Here is a 19,477-nt window from a genome sequence, read left to right as displayed (position 1 = left end):
AAGACTGCTGGCATATAATTTTATTTTCTTTCTATTCATATCTTCAGATGTAGAGCCAAAGACTAAAAGCAGGAGTCTTAGAAGGACAAACAGGGCTTTCTAGCTGGTTGGGGGCAAACAGGTAGAGAGACTTCAGCTGATAGGAATCAAAGGAAAGACCTGGTTTGAAACAATTGTGCACAATCTATGTGAACCAGACAGAGCCCACAGTTGTCAGACCCTCTGTCCGGGTGAGTTAACTTGACTCACACTCAGAGACTAAATTAGAGTTACTCAAGCAACAATGAATAAGTTGTTAGTTAATGAAAGAGGTTGGATAACATTTAAAGATTTGTATTTGTTTATTCTTGTTCTAAGTTGTGCCTTATCTGTAGATAAAAGTTATGATGCTACTAATCAAAGCACATAACTTCTATCTTACAGAGAAGCCATTATCAGGTAGGACAAGCATATTATTCTTCTGGTTTCAAACAACTGTGCCTCTGGGAAGCCTAAGTATTTGTTTTTTTGTTTTTGTTTTTGTTTTTTTTTTTGAGACAAGTTCTTGCTCTGTTGCCCAGGCTGGAGTGTCATGATCATAGTTTACTGTAACTTTGAATTTCTGGGTTCAGGTGTTCCTCCTGCTTCAGCTTCCCATGTAGTTGTGACTGAAGATGTGCACCACCGTGGCTGGCTAATTTTCATTTTTTAATTTTTGTAGAGATGGGGGTTTCACTATGTTTTCCACACTGGTCTCAAGCTCCTGTCCTCAAGTGATCCTGCCGCCTCGGCCTCACAAAGGGCTGGAATTACAGGTGTGAGCTACCACACCAGGTCCTGGCTGCTTGGATTTTAAGACCAAGGGAAACTACTATTTGTTGACCCCTTGGTCTCACTGAGGACCTGGAAAGAAATAACAGCAACACTGGGCCTTGCAAATCCAAACCTAAAATGTGCTGTCTAAAAAAAGAAACTTCATACATGTCGAAATATATAAGGCAACTCTTATCCAGTTGCCTTTTCTTTTATAATTTTGCCATTATAGATTTATTCCTTTGGACTAATAAAAAGTTAAAATATTACATTGTAACTCACTAGCTATGCTTTAGTGTGACTTTTTTTAAAAATTAATATTTCTTTATATTAAAGGGCCCTGAGGAGACAAAGAGAAACCTGAAGTTGGGAGAGGGGTTTGGGGAGTGAATTGTGGAAACTGGCCAATAGCTTAGAAAGTACTGGTTAGGTAGGAGGGTCTTGAGGACAGTATCTGTCACACAAGGATGTTACACAGATGTCATTTGATAAATATTTGTTGGCTGTAAAGCAGCACCTGGAAGTGAGGAAGAAACAGAAAATTTGCCTCGGGCTGATCCTGCTAGTACGTGATGGTATATGTCTGTGTCAGGTTTCATGTATTATGTATACATCGTGTGTGCTTGTCCTAATTGGCCCAATAGATTCTATGTGCCGTAAAAGCCAAGTGTTAGCTCCTGCTTTGTTTTGAGGTCTCTTTGAAGCCCTGCACACCGGGGGCCTTCCATAAATGGTGCTGAGTGACTGACAGCCTGTGCTGACAACCGTCAGCCAAAGGGAGGAAAAAAGCACCTGAATCAATTGAGAGTCAGCCAAGAAACACAGTCAAATGTAATTTTCGGCACAAATATTATAGGACCTCCTCATGCTAAAAAACAAACAAAAAGCTCAAGGACACATTTTATGGGAGTGACCCTTGGGCAGGCTCTATTTTAGCATAGCTCTAAGAAACAAAGGAAAAGGAAAACTAAATCAGAATATTCAAGAGTATAAACATCTCTCTAGAAAAGGCAAGTCAATAACAATTCGGGCTAACAGATCTTTTCTTTTCTTTTTTTTGAGATGCAGTCTCGCTCTCGCCCAGACTGGGCGCGATGCAACTGTGTGATCTCGGCTCACTGCAACCTCTGCCTCCTGGGTTCAAGTGATTCTCCAGCCTCAGCCTCCCGAGTAGCTGGAACTACAGGCACCTGCTAACATGCCAGGCTAATTTTTGTATTTTTAGTAGAAATGGGGTTTCACCACGTTGACCAAGCTGGTCTTGAACTCCTGACCTCAGGTGATCCACTTACTTCGGCCTCTCAGAGTGCTGGGATTACAGGCATGAGCCACTGCACCTGACTCAGATCATTTCTAAAAATGTTTTTTCTATCTTCTGATTTTTATAGGAGAAAGCCTATGATTGGATTTTATGGCTATATAGCCAGGCCCATCATCCTAGTCACTTCCTGGCCTAGGTAGGCCCCATCCAACCTAGGGCTTAGATGCCAACTCAACACTGAAAACTTGGTTTGCCAGCACGTCATTATTTTAAATGATCGGATTGGAATATGTTACCGTTATAGAAATTGGTTTGCTATTACAAGTCTAAACTTCTTTGCATGTGATCTACATGGTATTTAAATTTTATAACTCACATTCAATAGTAACAGCAAATACATCTTTAGTGCTTACTTTGTGCCAGTCTCTAAGTATAATTATGTGAATTCGTCTCATCCTCACACTAACTCTGTGAGGGGACTTGTCCTCATTTTACAAAGAAGAAAGTGAAGCTCAGGGAACTTGCCTGAGGCACAGAGGTAGAAAGTGGCAGAGGCAGAATTTGAACCCTTAGAGTCTACCTCCAGGGGCCAGGCTCTCACCTCAGTCCTGGGCTGCCTTCATTTACTCTGTAGTAAATGTAGTGCAGTTTCTACGAAACATACTGCTCCTTATTTGCCCTAGAATTCCTTCAGTGCAGGATTATCTGAGGACCACCTGTGTCACAATCACTTGATAAAGATGCAGATTTTAGGCAATATCTCATACCAACTGAATCGAAATTTTGGGGAACAATGCCCAGAAATTTGTTTTGTTAACAAGCTCCCTCGAGAAATTCTAACAGTCACCACAGTTTGGACTTCCAGAGTGAAGATTTCTTTCTAAGCATTTCTAGTAGGCTTAGGGTTCCATTTGGAAAAAATGGAAATGATATATCTATACCTGTAGAATTTTCTATAGCATTTCTGTTTCTAAATAGGTCAGTGTTTAATTGAATGAAATCTGTACCTTTTTTAATAGTAGCCAGATGGGGGGAAACAAACTTGCTTGAGCAATGGTGAATGGAGATACGCATAGTATAATTTGCATTACTGTTTTTTGTTTGTTTGTTTGTTTGTTTGTTTTGTTTTGTTTTGTTTCTTGAGACAGTCTTGCTCTGTCGCCCAGGCTGGAGTGCAGTGGTGTGATCTCGGCTCACTGCAACCTCCGCCTCCCGGGTTTAAGCGATTCTCCTGCCTCAGCCTCCCAAGTAGCTGGGACTACAGGCGTGTGCCATCACATCCAGCTAATTTTTTGTGTTTTTAGTAGAGACAGGGTTTCACCGTGTTAGCCAGGATGGTCTCAACCTCCTGACCTCGTGATCTGTCCACCTTGGCCTCCCAAAGTGCTGGGATTACAGGTTTGAGCCACTATGCCCGGCCATTACTGTTTCATTTTGATCAAGCATTGTTATTATGGTTTCTAAAAATTATAACCTCAAGTCTTTCATATATATCAGTTTTACTGAGATATAATTTACATGGCATAAAATTCACCCGTTTAAAGTTTATAATTCAATGGTTTTTAGTATAGTGACAGGGTTGAGTGCCTAGCAAAATGATCAATTTCAGAATGTTTTCATCACCCTAACAAAAAATCGTATACCTATTAGCAGACGCTTCCCATTGTTGCCTCCCTTCAGTCTAAGGAAATCACTACTTTCTGGTTCTATAGATTTGCCTAGTCTGGACATTTCATATAAATGGAATGATATAATATATTTCAAATAAGTGGAATAATAACAATATATGGTCTTCTGTAACTGGTTTCTTTCAGCTAACATAATTTTTAAGAGGTTCATCTGTGTTTTAACATGTATCAGTACTTTGTTTCTTTTTATTGTTGAATAATATTCTATTATATATACAAATATTTCACATTCTATTTATCCATTCATCAGTCGATGGACATTTGTGTTGTTTACACTTATTGGCTATTGTGAATAATGCAGCTATGAACATTCATATACCAGGTTTATTTTTTTTTTTTTTCAAGACAGGGTCTTACTCTGTTGCCCAGGCTGGAGTGCACTGGTGCAATCTCAGCTCGCTGCAGCCTCGATCTCCCAGGCTCAAGTGAACCTCCTGCCTCAGCCCCACAAGTGACTGGGACTACAGGCATGCACCACCACGCCTGGCTAATTTTTTTATTCTTCATAGAGATGGGGTTTCACCAGGTTGCCCCAGCTAGGGTCTTGAACTCCTGAACTCAAGTGATCCACCCACCTTGGCGTGCCAAAGTGCTGGGATTACAGGTGTGAGCCACCACACCCAGTCCATGTACAAGTTTTTGAATGTGCATAAGTTTTCTGGTCTTTTGGGTACATATCTAGGAATGGAATTGCTGGATCACATGGTAACTCTTGCTTAATCTTTTGGGGAGCTGCCAGACTGTTTTTGAAAGCAGCTACACCATTTTACATTCCCATCAGCAGCGTATGTGGCTTATAATTTCTGTACATTTTTGCCAGCATTTACTATTATCTGGCTTTTTTATTCTAGCTATCCTACTAGATGTGAAGTGGTGGCTCATTTTGGATTTGATTTGCTTTTCCCTGATGACTAATGACACTGAACATCTTTTCATGTCTCATTGGCCATTTGTATATCTTCTTTGGAGAAATGATATTCAGATCCTTTGCCTACTTTTAATTGGATTATTTATCTTTTATCATTAAATCTAGACATTCTTTATATATTACAGATACAAGTCCCTTGGTTTGTAAATATTTTCTCGCACTCTGTGAGTTGTCTCCTTCCTTTCTTCCTTCCTTTGTTACTTCCTTTCTCTCTCTTTCTCTCTTTCTTTCTTTTGACACAGTCTTGTTCTGTTGCCCAGGCTGGAGTGCAGTGGGATGATCTCTACTTACTGCAACATCTGCTTCCCGGGTTCCAGTGATTCTCATGCCTCAGCCTATTGAGTAGCTGGGATTAGAGACACACACCACCACGTCCAGCTAATTTCTTGTATTTTGAATTTTTAGCTAAGCTGGTCTCGAACTTCTGGCCTCAAGTGATCCGCCCACCTCTGCCTCTCAAAGTGCTGCGATTACAGACATGAACCACACTGCACCTGGCTATCTTTTCTTGATGCTATCCTTTGAAGCATATTTTCTTGATACTTATCTTCAACCTTATTTCCGTTACAATGAAGTAGTTGTGAGTTGAATAGTGTCCTCCAAAATTTATCTGTTAAATTTATAATCCCCAGTATTTCAGAATGTGACCTTATTTGAAATAAGGTTGTTGCAGGTATAATTAGTTAAGATAAGGTCATACTGGAGTAGGGTGGGCTTCCAGTCCAATATGACTAGTGTCTTGTCAAAAGAAGAAGTTGGGACCCAGGTATGCACACAGGAAGAATGTCATGTAAACACTGGAGTTACCTGCCACAAGCCTAGGGATTATTAGAACCTAGGAGAGAGGCCTAGAACAGATCCTTCCCTAGTGCTTTTAGGGGGAGTATGGTCCTACCAACACCTCGATATTGGACTTCTATCTTCCAGAACTATGAGATAATAAATTTCTCCTCCCATATGAAACAAGGAAGGCGATCCTAAACTCAGCACATTTAGGCTGTACTTTGTCTAAGAAACCAATCATGGTGTTAACTGACCACTGGTTCTTGGTCTCTCAATGCAGTAGAGATTGACAAGAGGCCAAAACAGTTTCCCAGACAAGCCTTCATTGGAGTTTATGCTCGGACATAAGAGAGGTAGCACAAAAGAGAGAATTCCCTGACTGACTCCTCAAAAAGAGCTAGTAGTGCTTTTTTATTAGGCAAGGTGCAGGAATTGACATCAGGGGTAGGATATGCAGGCTGGACTGGGCAAAGCATATGATGGGTAGGCTATGTGGGTCAGCATTACCTGGTTGCTATGTTATCTTGAGTAATGGGCACCTTATGGGCTGGCAGAGGCAACAAGTCTATAAATCAATTGTTCAGCATTCCTTCTCTAGCTAGGACACTCCACAACCTTGGTCATCTAAGGCAGTTCTGGGAATTCCTTTTTTTTTTTGGACAGGATCTCGCTCTGTTGCCCAGGCTGGAGTGCAGTGGTGTGATCTTGGCTTACTGCAGCCTCCACCTTCCAGGCTCAAGCAATCCTCCCACCTCAACCTCCTGAGTAGCCGGGACCAAAGGCACAGACCACCATGCTTGGCTAATTTTTCAACTTTATGTAGAAATGAGGTCTTGCTGTGGGGTACACGCCGGTCTCGAACTTCTGGGCCCAAGCAATCCTCCCGCCTTGGCCTCCCAAAGTGCTGGAATTGCAGGTGTGAGCTATTGTGCCCAGCCTACTTCCTGGAATTCTTTAAGTAAAAGGCATGGTCTAAACATTAAGGCATCAGTGAGGTAGTGGTGTAGGTTTTGTGCTTGGTGGGGGTGCATTAAAGAATGCTCTAGTAGGGGTGAGGTGAAGCTGAGCCCCATTCCTACTCTGTCTCAATTGTAACCTCATTTTCATTTCCAGTGATTGATCTACAAACGTACAAATATAGTTTTGGTAAATGAGACCTAAAGGGAATTTTTTTTTTTTTTTTTTTTTTTTGAGATGGAGTCTTGTTCTGCCGCCCAGGCTGGAATGCAGTGGCCAGCTCTCAGCTCACTGCAAGCTCCGCCTCCCGGGTTCACGCCATTCTCCTGTCTCAGCCTCCCCAGTAGCTGGGACTACAGGCGCCCGCCTCGTCGCCCGGCTAGTTTTTTGTATTTTTTAGTAGAGACGGGGTTTCACCGTATTAGCCAGGATGGTCTCGATCTCCTGACCTCGTGATCCGCCCGTCTCGGCCTCCCAAAGTGCTGGGATTACAGGCTTGAGCCACCGTGCCCGGCCCTAAAGGGAATTTTAATGGGGAATTTCTGAGACGTGTCTCCCCTGCTCCCAAGAAAGAGATGCGGAAGAGTAAGTTCCTGCTTCCTCCCTTGCTGCAGCCAACTTTTGACCATATGGTAGTCTGGGCTTTGGGAAATTGCTCATATAGAGGACTGAAGAGTGGAGAGAGAGAAGGTGGGCTCTCGATGAGGTTGGTGAGCTGTAACTGAAGATTGTCTTATCTCTGGACTTGTTATATGAACTGAAAAATGTATCATTTAAACTAGTTCTACTCAGAGTTTTGTTTTTTGTAGCCCAAGGAATCTGAGCTAGTATATCACTGTTCTTTCCAAATAATAGCCTTTCACTTTATTTGGCTGTGTTTTTTTGCTAATGCCTAAGCTCTACTTGAACTTTATTAGATAATTATTCTGCTTTCTTCTGTGTTCTAAACATTTCTTGATTTGGTATAACTTCAAACATTACTAATTAATGCAGTGTATGTGTGCTGCAAATGGGTTACAAAGGTAATGAGATATTGACTCCTTCAGTCCTTAGGGTGGCCGGAAACCTCACGATGGTCAGCCTTGCCCTGGCGGGAAGCAGATTCCTCCATAAGAGTGCTGAACAAATAATATTTTCAAATATGTTCACTGAATTAATGTATTGTTGTTGCTTATTTCAAAATAATTAGAAAAATCATTTAGTAGGGCTGAATCCAAATTTCCTATGGAATACCAACTAATTAAGTTGGAATCTTAATTAAATGATTAATGGAATAGACTTCTAATAGCTGAAATTAGCTATATTTCTCTCTATTCCATATCCCTTTTGTGGATTTTTGTCATTGACCCCAATTTGCTTGTGGAAATTGGGAGGCAACAGAAAACTCTGAAGCACTGGTTTAGAACACAGATGGCCTGAGTTCCGGTCCATGTCTGCTCCTGGATTGTGAGTAAATATTCTACCCTCTCTAGATAGTAGTTCCCTCCTTATCTGTTTCAATATGAGGCTGGGATTTGCTGATCTATGGTACACCAAGTGTTTTATTTTGATAAAAATATTCCTATATTCATTGATTATCAAGGTTGTCAGTTCTTTAAACAAATGCAATTTGTTTTTCAGGGTGCTTATATTTTTCCTGTCATGCTATTTATTATATATTATAATTAACTCTCCAAATTAATGGTTTTCAAATGTTAAATGTAGAGAGCAATGATTCTGAAGACAGTAAGTAGATGGGTATAGTAGATAATGTCACATTATCTCCTTTGATAATGAATAGTAACTTCATAATAACTTAAAGTGTCGGCCGGGCGCGGTGGCTCAAGCCTGTAATCCCAGCACTTTGGGAGGCCGAGGCGGGTGGATCACGAGGTCAGGAGATCGAGACCCTCCTGGCTAACACGGTGAAACCCCGTCTCTACTAAAAATACAAAAAACTAGCCGGGCGCGGTGGCGGGCGCCTGTAGTCCCAGCTACTCGGAGGCTGAGGCGGGAGAATGGCGGGAACCCGGGAGGCGGAGCTTGCAGTGAGCCGAGATCGCGCCACTGCACTCCAGCCTGGGCGGCACAGCGAGACTCCGTCTCAAAAAAAAAAAAAAAAAAAACAAACAAACAAACAAAAAAAAAACTTAAAGTGTCATATTCTTAAACTAAAGAGCAAGTTCTGTGTGGGAGGATAGGCGGGTGTTAAAGATGAAAACATAATGGGTTTTGGCTGTGAAACTGTGATATCATGTTCCCTCAAAAAGGCTCTATTAAGTCAAATGTAAAACAGTATCCAATGAAACAAAACAAACTTCATTATTATTCTTTTGTTCCTAGGTAGGATTCTGAAACATTTTGGTTTACTATTCTTACTTCCTATACGAAACCATATTTATTTATTTATTTATTTATTTATTTATTTATTTATTTATTTATTTATTTTTTGAGACGGAGTCTCGCTCTGTCGCCCAGGCTGGAGTGCAGTGGCGCGGTCTCGGCTCACTGCAAGCTCCGCCTCCCGGATTCACGCTATTCTCCTGCCTCAGCCTTTGGTAGCTGGGACTACAGGCGCCCGCCACCACGCCCGGCTATTTTTTTTTTTCTTTTAGTAGAGACACAGTTTCACGGTTTTAGCCAGGATGGTCTCGATACCCTGACCTCGTGATCCACCCGCCTTGGCCTCCCAAAGTGCTGGGATTACTGGTGGGGGCCACTGCGCCAGGCTTTTTTTTTTTTTTTTTTGAGATGGAGTCTTGCTCTGTCGCCCAGGCTGGAGTGCAGTGGTGCGATCTCCGTTCATTGCAACCTCCGCCTCCCCGGTTCAAGCGATTCTCATGCCTCAGCTTCTCAAGTCTCACCCTTCGGAATAGCTGGGATTACAGGTGTGTGCCACCATACCTGGCTAATTTTTTTTTTTTTTTACATGTCTTTAAATGGTCCTTCTTGTCTTCGTGTGTGTGAAGGAATGGGAGGGGCGGGAGGCAAGAGGTTGGCAAAAAAATCATTTGTCTTTTTGTCAAAGAAATCTCAAAAAGACATAATGATCCACCTGTATTCGCTAGTGCATTTTTTACCACATGTCTCTGCAGAATTGGGATATTTAAAAGAAAACACAAGGTAACATGTTTCACACTTAAAAGCATGGTAGACTGTAGGTTACAGGTGACGCGAGGTGAGGCGATTTAACAAGCTGTGGTGTTTTAAATATCTCCTATACTAAGTGGTTTGGTTGCAAAAATAACTCCAAGGGAATATGACATGACCTAAAATATAGAGAAGAGCATCTTATTTAAGCAATACAATGTGTGAAGTATGTTAACAAAATCTAGCTCTGCATATACTATATAATGTCTGAACTGGGATACATCAGCCCCTGTGGTTCACAGTTTTTGGTTCTGAAATGCCAGCACAAGGGGCCAGCCTAAGGGCTCTGATTACCTTTCACACATTAGGGAGACAGCAGCTCTAACGTATCATATGATACAGAAACCTTCTCTGTACTGATCAAACACATCATTCAGTATGGAGTCATTAACTGGAAGGGCTTGCAGCAGTGGAAGTGAACTCTAAACACCACTACGTCCTTCACTTATTCATGAAAAAATTATTTATTGTATACTTACCCAGGCATTGGGGATACAGCTTTAAAAAAGATTACGACCCTACCCTCACAAAGTTTGCATTCTTGAGAGGGAGACTGATAATACACAACAAATCCAAAACATTGTTTCAGACAGTGTTGAGTGCTGAGAAGGAAATAAAGCAAGGCCAAGTCTTTATAGAGTGTGGCTATTTCAGATGTATGGTCAGACAATGGTTCTTTGCAGAGGTGACATTTGAGCTGAGATTTAAATGACAAGATGGAATCAGTAGGCAAAGTACTAAGCAGAAGAAACAGTTCTTGTGCGAGGAGCGAGCAAAAGGAATGATTAACAATGATGGGTGGAACTTGGCGATTTCCAGGAACAGCATGAAGGCCTCTGTGACCAAAACATGGTGAGAATGTGCTGATGAGGTCCCAGAGTTAGGCAAGGAGTTTCATTTTTTCTTCTAAGTGCAGTTGGTATGCACTGGAAGTTTCAAGTAAAGCGTGGATTGTGAGGGATGTAATAACAACAGTTTAAAATACAATATTGTACTTCGACTTGACTTCTTCGAAACCTAGTTTCCAATTCTAGTGCTGGTCAAACAACACCCTGGCCGTCCCTGTTTGCGCAGGCTGTTTGCGCTCGCCGCGGCTTGTTTGTCCCTGGCGCCCCGCTGTTGACAGCCTCGGAGCGTGTGACAGTTGGCAGGCGCAGTGAGCCGCAGCCCGAGCCAAGTCAATGCAGGGGCCGGGGCTAAGGGAGGGGAAGAGGCAGAGGAAGCGGTGGTGGCGCGCTGGGAGGGCGGCGGCCTCTGCAGCGAGGGGTGGTGGCGATGCGCAGACGAAGAGGGGGAAAAGGAAGCCGTCCCCGAAGAGCCTCCTCCGGGCTCACGGGGCCCCTGGCGGTTCGGCCCCGGAGGCTAGCGGGTCTGCCCGATTTGGCACTGGAAACAATGGTGGCTCGGGGCTGGAGGCAATGGCGCGAGAGCTGGGGGGCAGGGGGGACTAGGGGAGTTTCGGTTTCTCGGGCCTAACGCCGCGGAGCCTTGCTGCGAGCCCCAGCGGTGGCACCCCCGGGAACCGCAGGTGTTGATTTAAGGCTTGGAACAGGCAGGCCTTCTGCCCACATCCTGCGGCGCCCGTGATCCCGCCCGGGCGATCCGGCGCCGGGTTTTGTTATCCGCCCGCACCTAGAGGCCAAGCCCGCAGCCGCCAGCCCCGGGACTGGACCCCAGGGCGCCTTCGGTCCTGGACCCCAGGGAGCCCTCGGCCCTTCGGGGTCCCCGCCCTCTCTTCCGTCTCTTTCTCACTGCCCTCCCGGGGCACTATGATGCGGGAGGGCATCCCTGACGAAAAGACCTACAGCGTCTGTTCCCTCGGTCCTTCGAAAAGTGATCCTTCCGCGGCCAACCTCCCCAGGGAAACCGGCGATTCGCGGTTCGGATAGCGACCTTCGCCCGCAGGTTCCTGCTCTGCCTTCAGACCTCGGCTTCAGTGGCACCTGCTCAGCGAGGCCTTGTCTCACCAAGCCATCCGAATTAGCTACCCACTCGCTCGCCATCACATCACCCCGATTGAATGCGCAGCGGGGCACTGACTTTACACTCGTGTGTCTTCTGTGTTTATTTATGGTCTGTTTCTGGAATGTCCGCTCCTGGGACTAGGACCATGTTTTCTGGTGCAGTGCGGGTGTCTCGGCGTCCAGGATCGGGCCGGTCGCAGTAGGGCTCCACAATTGTTGAGTGACTGAACACGGTTCCCGGCCGGTGAGAGCGCGGCAGCCAGGTCCCCTTCAGACAGGGGCGGGGCTTTCCCGGCCCCGCCCAGGCCCCGCCCCAGCGCGCACCCGCTCCCACCTCGCCTCTCCGCCGAGCCGCTGGGGGTTGGACTGTGCTTTTCCCTCTTGCTTCCCTCGCTCTTTCTGCAGCCGCCACGAAAACCCGGAACGGCGGAGCCACCGAGCGGCGGAGCGGCGCAGCCCCTCGCGGCACCTCCCTGGCAGCCCTTGGAGGCCGCGCTGGGCATGCTCAGTCTGCTGGGCCGCCTCAGCTTTCGGAGTAGGAAGCTCGGGCGCTCGGGCTGTGAGGAGCCGCGGAGGGGGGAAAATGGAGCCCTTCACCAATGGTGAGTGGGCGGCCGAGGCGCTGGGACCCAGGCTCTCCGGAGCCCCGAGGGTAGTGGGCAGTCGTGATAGGCGGGGTCGGGCTGCTGCGGTCTCCCCCCACACCGCGGGCTTCCCACGAGGGTTGGGGGAGGGAGGCAGAGGGGATCTGGGGGAGGCAGGGAGGTTCGGGGGGCGGGCGGCTGCCAGTGCAGGACCCCGGGCTGGCGTGAAGGTCAGCGCCGCCGCCGCTCGCCCGGGGTGCGGCCGGTGGGCGAACCGCAAAGTTTGGGCTGCTGTGCGCAGAGGAGTGGGCAGTGGGAAAGTTGGCAGCTCAGGTTTGCCCCCGGAGGAGGCGGTGTCGGCCCGACTGTCCTGCAGGAGCTTTAAGCTGTGGCAGCCGCCGAGCCCAACTTTTGTGGGGCGCCAGGAGCTGTCCCCCTGCCCTTCAGTGAGCTGCCGGCGTGACTTTTCCTAATAGGGCGGGGTGGGGGTGGGAGTCTTGGCAGGTTAATGTTGTGGAAGGAAGGAAAACTTCAGGAAAGGCTTGCTCACCTCGCTCGGGGCCGCAGAGGTGCCTTCCTGCAGTGCCACCCTGCTGACCCTGCCGAGGCACTCCGCCGGGCCACCACGCTTCCCCCCACTGGCTGCAGATCACATCAGTTTTTCAGTCAAAGACTTGTTAATGTCAAGGGTTCGTCACGGTGATACCACTGTGTGACAGGAAGCGAGAGTCAACGTAGGGAGCCTGCACCCTGCAGACAGCCCTTCACTGAACGGGGAGCATAAATCCCACCCTAGTTAGAACGATGGCTTTTGTGCGACCCAGAAGTGCCAGAGCCACAATATAGGGGTGAGATGAGATGTCTTACCATTTTGCGGTGTTGAATGTGTGGATTCCCTTTTAAGATAGAAAGTAGGAAAACTGCCAGTAAGGGAGACTACTCACTAAAATTAGAGGATTCACTCTCTGGTTGACATGTTTTCCTGAGTGTGGTTGGTTACTTCAAGTAGAGTATCCCATTAATAGGGGCCACAGTCTATCCCTGTTTAGGTATGTTAGTTACCCAAATCCCAGCCAGACTTTGTTGTATGCTGTGCTTCATTCATGGGGCTGCGAACTCCTGATTATATTCTCCCTTCTCCTAATATAGAATGCTTTATTCTACTGCCATCTTTCTGTCTGTACTGTTTAATTAGGCTTACTGATAACAACTTTAATTCTGAATTTTCTTTCTCATTCAGGTTCTGTTTGTAACTACTAAAACTTAAAGAATAGTCTGGTGAAGTTACTGGAAGAATTAAGGAAGGTTTGAGCTAAAAGGAACTAGAGAGACCATCTAGTACTTTAGTATAAAATATGTTTAATACAAGTTGTTAAGTCCTTGTAAGTGACTATTTCAATGCTTATTCTTTGTTCTTGGTAGAATGCTTGAAGTTACCATGTTTTTAAATGTGAAGTTTCATCTAAATTAAAAAAAAAAAAAATCTCCGTGACAAGCCTGACTCACCCATTTGGTCAAGATTAGTGCTAGCTGATTTGCTGAACTTTTGCCTACAGAATTAAAAGTATCTTCTCAAGTTTTAAAATTGGCATCTTTTCTCTCATAGAATATACTTCTAGATGTGGGTATTTGCAAACTGTCACATTTGGGAGGACAATGGAAAAATCCCACAGAAGAGAACAAAAAAAGAAGCAATGCTTCAACTTTCATGTAGGAAATTGGATTTCTGATCCTTTCCTATCTTTCAGAGTTGATGCTGGAGACAGCTTGGCAGTGCATAATTTTGGTTAATGTAGCAGTCACTTCTTGGAGCCTTATTTAGCATCCTTTTACAAGGAAAACAGAAATGACAATATCTACAGTCAACAAGAAATTAAATGTTAGCAATTTGAAGTGCTTTTCAGGTTTAAGATGGACAGCGTATTTATTTGAAAAGTTTTGAAGGATTGCTGTAGAATTTTCTGGTGTTTTCAAATGACATGGTACAGTAGACAGTTATATACTTCATCTTTTTGAGTACAAAAAGTAATGCATGTATAATGCTCCCATTGGTCTGGGTGTGATGATGCAGAGTATTTCATTATCCATAGAATTTATGATTGCAAGATTTATCGAGCCTGTTATTGGATTTTGTTACACATTCATCCTATTTTAATGGAATCTTTCCCACTTACACTTTCTCATGTATCCCTATATACGTAGAGAGGTGTGTGAGCTTAACAAAAAACAGTTTCAGTAATTTAGGACCACATATCTTTTAGTCAAAAATCTTGTCACTGGTTTCACCTACTGATCTATGCATTTGTAAAGGAAGTGAATTTAGTTTATATCTTGTCACTCTAGCCTTCACTACTCATCTATTCCAGTACGGTTTTTTTGTAGTTTCTCTGTTTTCTGTCCAAAGTTGCCACTGTTATGACCTATTTTTGTTGGGCCCTGCTCTCTACCTGTTGATAATTTGTTCATTTGATGAATATGCCATGTTAACCTGTTCAGGTAACATACTTCTGCAAACCATTTAAAATGCATATCCCCGGAAAGGGCTTATAAGGATGGATCTTAGTGCTAGGAATTCCCATTTAGCTCAGGATCTATTTTTGGCTTTGTCCTTGGGAGGGATTGCTATTATGCTGAAGTCTGGACATCCGGTCTGGGTTTGGATCTTTGGTGGCTTTTTTATGATGAGAGATGTGCTGGACCAGTACTTAAGATTGTTTTGGCAATAATGATTATGTCTTGTTAAGGCAGGTGGAGGTAAAACTGTTAGGTCATAGTGATTTGTATATTACAAAAAAAGAATCGAAGGCAACTATCTACTTTTTTTGATAGGGATATTAGATTAAATAATTCTTTGATGTTTATCCAGATTTTTGTCCTCATTTGCATGCAGGGTTGGTATATTTTGGAAAAACTTAAATTCATCTTAAGAAATGCAAATGCTAAGGTTCACCCTCAGAATCTGATTGAGGAGGTCTGATTATATATGAAATATATACTAGAAAGTATGTATACTTTCTTTTTCTTTTTCTTTTTTTTTTTTTTTTTTTTTTTTGAGACACAGTCTCACTCTGTTGCCCAGGCTGGAGTGCAGTGGCACAATCTCAGCTCATTTTAACCTCTGCCTCCCGGGTTCAAGCGATCCTCCTGCCTCAGCCTCCTGAATAGCTGGGATTACAGGCGCCCGCCACCATGCACAGCTAATTTTTGTATTTCTGGTAGAAATGGGGTTTCACCATGTTGGCCAGGCTAGTCTTGAACTCTTGATCTCAAGTGATCAGCTCACCTTAGCCTCCCAAAGTACTAGGATTACAGGCATGAGCCACCGTGCCCAGCCGAAAGTATATATACTTTCTAGTTTGTGATATATTCTAAAGTACATCTAAAGGTTGGTATTTTGGTATTTTGAGGTCCCAGAATGAAAACATAATTTAAACATAATTTAGTTTGTTTTTTTTCATATGAATGTAGGTCCTATAAATCACTTTTGTTACCACAGTGTGGTGCATAACCAAACAAGGAGGACTTAACAGACTTAAAAATATTATTTTTGTTTTCATTTTCAGATTGGTATCCAATTGAAAGTATTTTTCAACTTCAGAAATGGGAACTCTGGGCAACAAATGAGATATTTGTGGGTTGTAACACAGTGTAAAATTGTGATTCCATCTTTTAATTTTACGCATAACAATTGTTCTATAGATATGCGTGTCTTTTTAGAAAAACTTTTTAGCATCACTTCTCAAAAATGTGAGCATACCACATTTTATTTTTATTTTTCTTTTGCTCTATGAAAAATTTCCACATTGAAAGAAAACCCTTAAGAAATAGGAGCTCCTGGTTTCTCTGTGTGATGGAATGTAAGTTAAATCCTGTTTTTATCTTTCTGTCTTAAGTTTTTTATTTTATTTGGGGGAAATAAGACTATTAGGAATCAAGTGTTAGCATCTCTGATGATCTATGGTTAAAGCTATAGCTGGAAACAGCCCAGTTTGTTTTTGAAACTGAGTGTCGTTCTGTCACCAGGCTGGAGTGTAGTGGCACAATCTTGGCTCACTGCAACCTCCGCCTCCCAGTTTCAAGCAGTTCTCATGCCTCAGCCTCCTGAGTAGCTGGGACTACAGGCATCCGCCACCACGCCCAGCTAATTTTTGTGTTTTTAGTAGAGATGGGGTTTCACCATGTTGGCCAGGATGGTCTTGATCTCTTGACCTCATGATCCGCCCACCTCGGCCTCCCAAAGTGCTGGGATTACAGGCGTGAGCCACCACGCCCAGCTGAAACAGCCCAGTTTTTAACTGGGAACCAGTGGTAGAAAAGTTCTTTGCTATTATTTACCAGTTTCCAAAAAGTGTCTTGATACATGCATAAAAACAGCGTATTTTAGAAACTCTTATAACCAGTGATTATCATTTATCTATAGGTTATCCTTGATAACTCAACCTGAAAGATATATAACCAGAGAGATTGGTTATAAGGAAATTATATAGAAAATAAGTAAGGGATAATTTTCTGCTCAGTAATTCAGTCATACAGCCATCTTTTGAATGCCCACTTACAAGTAGATTTTCTGCTAGGCACAGTTACATTAAAAAAAAACCCACAACCTTGTCATCAGATGATGCTTACCTAAATAAGAGAAATAGAAGAACCTAGTTTTGTTGTCATGCTAATATGAAAATATGCAAACAAAGAAGAAATAAAAAAGCAATAAAGTTTTGTCTAAGACAGTATTCTAATTATGAAATAAATGTACAGAAATCTGTTCATAACTGTTTCCATAAGTTTGCATGTCTACTAATTTAGTGTAATACTCCTATTAGGAAACAGCAGTGTTAATCTTCTCTATGAAAACATTAGGAAATTGAGATTTGGAAGAGTTCAGCCAAGATTACCCCAGACGTTGGGATGGACCTAGATGGGGCCTGTGGTTCTTGGCAGTTGAGGTGAGGTCAGTGCAACTATGTTTTGTCAATTAGTCACCTCATGTCTTGAAAACTGTAGGGCAGTAGTTCCCAAACTTTTCGGGACCAGGGACCAGTTTCATGGAAGACAGTTTTTCCATGGACCAGGCTCCAGGAGATATATACTTTCTAGTTTGTGATATATTCTAAAGGGGAGAAGGTTTTGTGATGACTATTGTGCACTTTATTTCTATTATTATTGCATTGTAATAGACAGTGAAGTAATTATACAACTCACCATAATGTAGAATCAGTGGGAGCCCTGAGCTTGTTTTCCTGCAACTAGACAGTCCCATCTGGGGGCGGTGGGAGACAGTGACAGATCATCAGGCACTAGATTCTCATAAGGAGCACACAACCTAGATCCCTCACATGCACAGTTCACAACAGGGTTCGTGCTCCTATGAGAATCTAATGCCACTACTGATCTGACAGGAGGTGGAGCTCAGGTGGTAATGCTAATGATGGGGAGTGACTGTAAATAGAGATGAAGCTTCACTCCTGCTCACTCCTGCTGTGGCCCGGTTCCTAACAGGCCGCAGACTGGTACTGGTCTGTGGCCTTGGGGTTGGGCCCCCCTTCTGTAGGCCTTTCCATAATATAATTAGAGGAACCAGAAAGACACAGTCTTTTCTTTCTTTCTTTCTTTTTTAGTTTGAATCCCTAGATAAATTTCAGCAACTTTTCTGAAAGTTTGCAAGAAACCAGGATTGAGAATGGAGGGACATTTTGGAGCCCTTGTGGTGGTACAGTTTTTTTTTATATCTAGAGTTTGACCTAGATGTACATCTGGCCATTGTAGAGAGGGTTGCTCATTGCCTTGGTGTTTCTGGACAGTAAATGGAACATCAGAAGTTCTCTGTGTCCATGGAAGTGTGGACAGGATTCCCTTGTAACCTCATCCATTGTTGTAATCCATCTGTGATTGTCCTAGCAGCACCTGAAGGACTTTGCATTTTACAAAGATGTTTAGGGAAAATTGGAAGAGGAGAATCAATGATCAAGATGAAAGAAATGTGGAGATTGGGGGTAAAGGAAGAAGCTGATAGGCAGAGATTTTAAAAATGGTCATGCCTTAATCCTTGCAAGCCTTTGGTTCAGAAATGAGCTTCAATTGGAGATCTGGACAATGTTGTATGAGGTTGAAGACAGAGTCTAGGTTCGAAGAGGACGGGTAGGTGGGTCTGGTTGGATTAATGGAATTGAGGGCTCAGGGGACGAATGAGTTAAGATTGGCATTTGGGAGCCTTGGCAAGAGATAGAAAACATTTGCTAGAAATTTAAGCATACGCTCTTTTCTCTTTTATAGTCAGAAAATTCAGTCACTTGTAAGTTGGGACTGTTCACTTTCCTGAATGTTTTAGATTTAAAGAAAAAATATAGCTCTTTGATAAACCACATGGTGTGGAGCTGTGGTAAGCCTGCTCTTGCTCCTGACTCACCACCGCTCGCTCTCACCAAAAAACAGGTTGGTCAGGAGATACAGAAAAATGCCCATGAAGCCAGAGGTGGCAATTCACCAAATTAGAATCACTCTAATTAGAATCACCGAGCCCGGCATGATGGCTCGCACCTGTACTCCCAGCACTTTGGGAGGCTGAGGCAGGCGGATCACCTGAGGTCAGGAGTTTGAGGCCAGCCTGGCCAACATGGTAAAATCCCATCTCTTTTAAAAATACAAAAATTAGCTGGGTATGTTGGCACGTGCCTGTAATCCTAACTACTTGGGAGGCTGAGGCACAAGAATCACTTGGACCCAGGAGGCGGAGGTTGCAGCGAGCCGAGATCATGCCACTGCACTCTAGCCTGGTGATAGAGCGAGACTCCATCTCAAACAAACAAACAAAAAAAGAATTACTCTACAAACAAGAAAAGAATCACTCTAACGAGCAGCAACATAAAATCCTTGGAGAAGGTGTGTGCTGACTTGATCGGTGGAGCCAAGGAAAAGAATCTCAAAGTTACAGGACCAGTTTGAATGCCTACCAAGACTTTGAGAATCATTACAAGAAAAACTTCTTATGAAGGTTCTGAGACATGATATTATTTCCAGATGAGAATCCACGAGTGACTCATTGACTTGCACAGCCTTTCTGAGATTGTTAAGCAGATTACTTCCATCATTATTGAGCCAGGAGTTGAGGTTGAAGTCACCATTGCAGATGTTTAAGTCAACTATTTTAATAAATGATTAGCAGTTGTTTAAAGAAAAGAAAGAAAAACTATAGAGAGCTATCTACCTTTTGGGACTACCATGGTAGCAGTCATTTATTCTTTTTTTTTTGGGAAGGATGGGGACAGGGTCTTGCTTGGCTGACCCTTGGCACGGTCACAGCACTGCAGTCTTGACTTCTCAGGCTCAAGCGATTCTCCTGCCTCAGCCTCCTGAGTAACTGGGACCACAGGTGCACACCACCATGCCTGGCTAAT

The 19,477-nt window shown here is 43.7% G+C and overlaps 2 protein-coding genes across 2 annotated transcripts in view; one reads left to right on the top strand and one right to left on the bottom strand.

Annotated features, from left to right (window-relative positions):
- Window positions 1-9,975: 9,975 nt before the first annotated feature.
- On the bottom strand, window positions 9,976-12,011 carry LOC115896414. Its single transcript, XM_030926871.1, has one exon. The coding sequence runs from the start codon at window positions 12,003-12,005 to the stop codon at window positions 11,607-11,609; it is 399 nt and encodes a 132-aa protein (XP_030782731.1). The 5' UTR covers window positions 12,006-12,011; the 3' UTR covers window positions 9,976-11,606.
- Window positions 11,980-19,477, top strand: part of LNPEP (leucyl and cystinyl aminopeptidase) — a 112,436-nt gene continuing 104,938 nt past the window's right edge. The window contains exon 1 of the mRNA XM_010357238.2: window positions 11,980-12,104. Within this exon, the coding sequence (XP_010355540.2) occupies window positions 12,086-12,104 (19 nt within the window). The 5' untranslated portion in view covers window positions 11,980-12,085. The remainder of the gene's footprint in view (window positions 12,105-19,477) is intronic.

Source organism: Rhinopithecus roxellana, chromosome 3, assembly GCF_007565055.1.
Source record: "Rhinopithecus roxellana isolate Shanxi Qingling chromosome 3, ASM756505v1, whole genome shotgun sequence".
Taxonomy (NCBI): Eukaryota; Metazoa; Chordata; class Mammalia; order Primates; family Cercopithecidae; genus Rhinopithecus; species Rhinopithecus roxellana.
This window is presented reverse-complemented; position numbering and strand designations above follow the sequence as displayed.